The sequence below is a fragment of the Lasioglossum baleicum genome, chromosome 11 (genome assembly GCF_051020765.1).
Source record: "Lasioglossum baleicum chromosome 11, iyLasBale1, whole genome shotgun sequence".
Classification (NCBI taxonomy): domain Eukaryota; kingdom Metazoa; phylum Arthropoda; class Insecta; order Hymenoptera; family Halictidae; genus Lasioglossum; species Lasioglossum baleicum.
In genome coordinates this window covers 10,178,293-10,182,271 of record NC_134939.1, presented here as the reverse complement: position 1 = coordinate 10,182,271, position 3,979 = coordinate 10,178,293, and the positions used below count along the sequence as shown (strand labels likewise).

The window sequence follows — 3,979 nt, the reverse complement described above, 5'->3', positions numbered from 1 at the left end:
TTTTTGCTTTTCTTCGGTGCTTTTTTTTCCAGCGGTCGACAGTGGTCGCCGGCGGCACGGCAATTTTGCAAAAGTGAAACTCGCGACGGGACACACGGTTTCCGGCTCGAGAAAGCGTCCGTCCGCTCGTTATCGCGTTCGTACGATGTTTTTTGGCGAGGCCGCTTTTCCCGCCGGAAATATCCAGGCAGATTAAACGACCGAGCCAGAACGCAGCCAACGACATCGCAATAAATCGCTGTTTCGCGCGGAAACGCTTTCGCAAAGATATTAACGCACTGGGAGACCGCGTTTTCTTTCTCGCCGCGTGAGAAGTTCGAAACGATTATGAATTGCTGCGATACCGCGCAATCGTTAATAAATACCTGTGATGTAAATGTTGACTGTGCCATTTTCACTGCTCTCGAGATGATTACGACGAGTTCCAGCTAGAAAGTTTAAACGTTGAAGTTGGGAACGGTGTTTTTCAGGGGGAACGCTTGAACGAACGACGTTTCATGATACAGAGATATTTATTACAAATCTTTGATACAAAAAGGAGATTCTACTTCGCTCGGGTCTCTTAACTTAAATTAGGTACAAGTGTTTTCCGCCGCCACATGATCGCGATCGCGCGACGACGCTCATCTTCACGCGTCGGCTATCTTGCGCGCGAACGTCGCTCCAACAAGGCCGACATCGGTGTATTCTTTGGAACAGCAGTACATAGAAAACTAGCGTAAACGTTTACAATAAAGCGCGGCTATCATACAAGAAGCACAACCTCTAGACACATTTTTGAACGTACACCGAGAAGGATCAAAGAGAACTGCCAGAATATCGTACGGTGGACTATTGAAGAACCAATTTTTCTGAAAGACGTTTCCAACGATCCCCCGTTTCGGCGACCGATCCTCCAAAACCCACTGGCAGAAGTTGTAGCGGTGCATCGGGAACGCATCCTGCCGACTGTACGCATAGTTAGGCTGTCGCCAAGAACCTCAGATGAGGCGTGGCTCATTGAAAGACGGTTCCGAGACGACGACCCGAGTCGAGAGATCGCGGGTCGTAGTTCGGCGTGTCCACGCGGCGGAACAAAGGGAATTATTTCGATCTATACTTTTGTCAATGATCGTTCCTCGCGTACGGTACGCCAGAAACAGGATAAAATCATCAGAGATCCAAGAAGCGCGCGCAGCTCAACAACGTCCGATCACCTTTTCCCCTTCAACCTAAAGAATCAACGATGGTGGGAATAGTAATCGCCACCACCGCCGCCGTCGAGACCCGACAGACCTTCGTGCCCGCCTCCGTATCCACCGTCGCCTCCGTATCCACCGTCGCCTCCGTATCCACCACCGCCTCCGTATCCACCGCCGCCTCCGTATCCGCCACCACCTCCGTAGCTACCATGATCGTCATGAATAGCTACCGGCACGGGTACTTTGACGGGTACTGGCACCTCCTTCTCGACAGGGTAGGGAACCTCTTTTTCGACGATGTAGGGCTTGTCTACGGGCACCTTGACTGGGTAGGGGACGGGTTTGGGTACCGGGACGGGTACGGCCTTGTGGACGTGGTAGGGCTGGGGTACGGGTACCTTGACCGGCACCGGGTACGGCTTCTCGACTGGAATCGGGTACGGCTTATCTACCGGCACCTTGACCTCGTAAGGTACTGGTTTGTCTACCGGTACTGGATATGGTTTTTCAACGGTGACCGGGTACGGTTTCGGCACGTTGACCGTGTACGGCTTGTCGACCGGTACCTTGACCTCGTAGGGCACCGGCTTCTCCACCGGGTACGGCTGCGGCACCGGAACTTTGACCTTCACCGGGAACGGCACGTGCTTCTCGACGGTGTACGGCTGCGGAACGGGTACCTTCACCGGGACGGGTACATGCTTCTCGACGGTGTACGGCTGCGGCACCAGCACCTTTACTTCGTATGGTTTGTCCACTGGCACCTTGACTTCATAGGGAATCTTCTTCTCAACGGTGTACGGCTGAGGCACGTGCACCGGCACCTTCACGAACACCTTCACCGGGTACGGGACGTGCTTCTCCACGGTGTACGGCTGGGGAACGTTCACCTTCACCTCGTACGGGACGTGCTTCTCCACCAGGTACGGCACGTGTTTCGTTACTTCGTAAGGGACTGGCACCTTCTTCACCACCGTCACCGTCTTCACGTGCTCATGGTGACCGTAGCTGTCACCACCACCACCCCCACCGCCACCCCCGCCAAGGTCGCCGTAGCTACCGTGCAGACCCCGTTTCTCTGTTTTCTTCTGCGACTGCTCCGCCGATGATGTATCCTTTTCTGTGGACTTGGAATCCTCTGCACAGCTGGATAGTGTGGCCAATGCCACCAGGACGATGGCAAACTGGAGAGAAAGTGGACAGATGTTAGCGGAGACGGTTGTAGCTGCTGTCATCGGTAAGTGATCGTTAACGCTTTGACTGCGGAGCGGTCGGAAACGAAATGTGCCGATCGAGAGGTACAGCAACAACCGTTATGATACAGGATATAATATATGTGGACTGCGGATCTTTATGCAATATAAGTATTGTCGAAGTCGATTGAGAAACGGATTTAAAGCAAATGGTTCCTAAGAGAAACAAAGTACCATAAAAACTGTGAAAATTACGAAAAGAAATTATGGAAACCATGAACTAAGAACTACAGAAAATAATTCCCTAAGAACGTATCTTATTCTGAAGTACCGTAAATGCTAAAATTATCGATTGCCATTATTTCAACTAAGAATATTTGTACACAGACAATAACAAGCACTATATAGAGAAATTTTTACAGTCTTCAAATTTTTAAAAAATCCTTACAAGAAACAAAACATTCTAGACAACCGTGAAAATGGCACAAGGCAGGAATTAAGAACTACAGAGAAAAATAAGGATACTAAACATCAATTTAAAAAATAATTTCCAGAGAAGAAATATTCTGAATCATCATATATCCCACGAAAAAAGATCTGTCGGAGGACTACATATAACGTTCCCTCACTCTCCAAACAGTGGTCCAATCATCCTAAATCCGCATTCTCAGAATCAGCACACAAAGTCACTCGAGTGCGATCGCCTAATTGAATCGCGTTTCAAATCCCGACCACAAAATTGCTAGAGGCGTTTCGCCGGCCGATCTCATAGCGAAACCAATTTCACCGGAAGTTGGTCTCCCGATCACCGATCCCGGATCGATCGATCTCTCCGCCCGAAACCGAACTCGAGAATATCCAAATATTGTTGCTCGCTTACCTTAATATTCATCGTTGAGTTCGCGTATGTTTTGTGGTGGCGTATAACCACTAACTGAACCGCTTCGTTTTCTAGAGTGAGCCTTATATACTCCGCGGCATAATGGCTCCGTACTTTCGCTGCACCTCATCGTCCGTAATACACTTGTGCGTCTCGTTTTGCATTCGCAAAAACGTGCTCGCGCGAACACCACCGCCGGATCGAACGTATGGTACGTTCACAGGCGACCGGTACCGTACGTATAAGCCGGAAAATCGTTCTCTCCGCGTTCTAATCTAACGAGTTCGATCGCGATCCCATGGAAATTCTTCCGTCGAATGCATTACAGATAAAGGCAGGCTCGTATCCTTCAAACGTGGAACGGATACGTTTGGCACCAACCAAAAGAATATTCTAATGAGTAGACTGCGGATGAGTGCAAAATTTTCTGCATTTATCGTAAGTACAAGAAATATGTGTAGTAACAAATTTCTTGTTCTTCATCCTAATTCTTATAAAATAAGCCATGAAATTTAGAAGTTGCATAATGATCCGCGGTACTGAGTATTAATATTTTTCTCTTTCTCATTGTGTAAACTTTAGGTCAATTCTGGATCATAAGCTGGCGAGAATATTGTTTCACGTTCGCAAGAATATTGTTTCACGTTCGGCGGATAATAGAGCTCGGGAAATTGAGATCTCAAACCGCCGGATAAAAGTGAAAACGGAATCACTACTTCACGCGC

The 3,979-nt window shown here is 48.8% G+C and overlaps 1 protein-coding gene across 1 annotated transcript; it reads right to left on the bottom strand.

The window, feature by feature from the left end:
• Positions 1-493: 493 nt before the first annotated feature.
• On the bottom strand, positions 494-3,411 carry Vajk4. The gene is made up of 2 exons (XM_076432969.1): positions 3,255-3,411; positions 494-2,365 (listed from the first exon to the last, which is right to left on the bottom strand). Exons 1-2 carry the CDS (start codon positions 3,264-3,266, stop codon positions 1,220-1,222), a joined length of 1,158 nt encoding a protein of 385 aa, XP_076289084.1. The 5' UTR covers positions 3,267-3,411; the 3' UTR covers positions 494-1,219.
• Between the last annotated feature and the right edge of the window lie 568 nt (positions 3,412-3,979).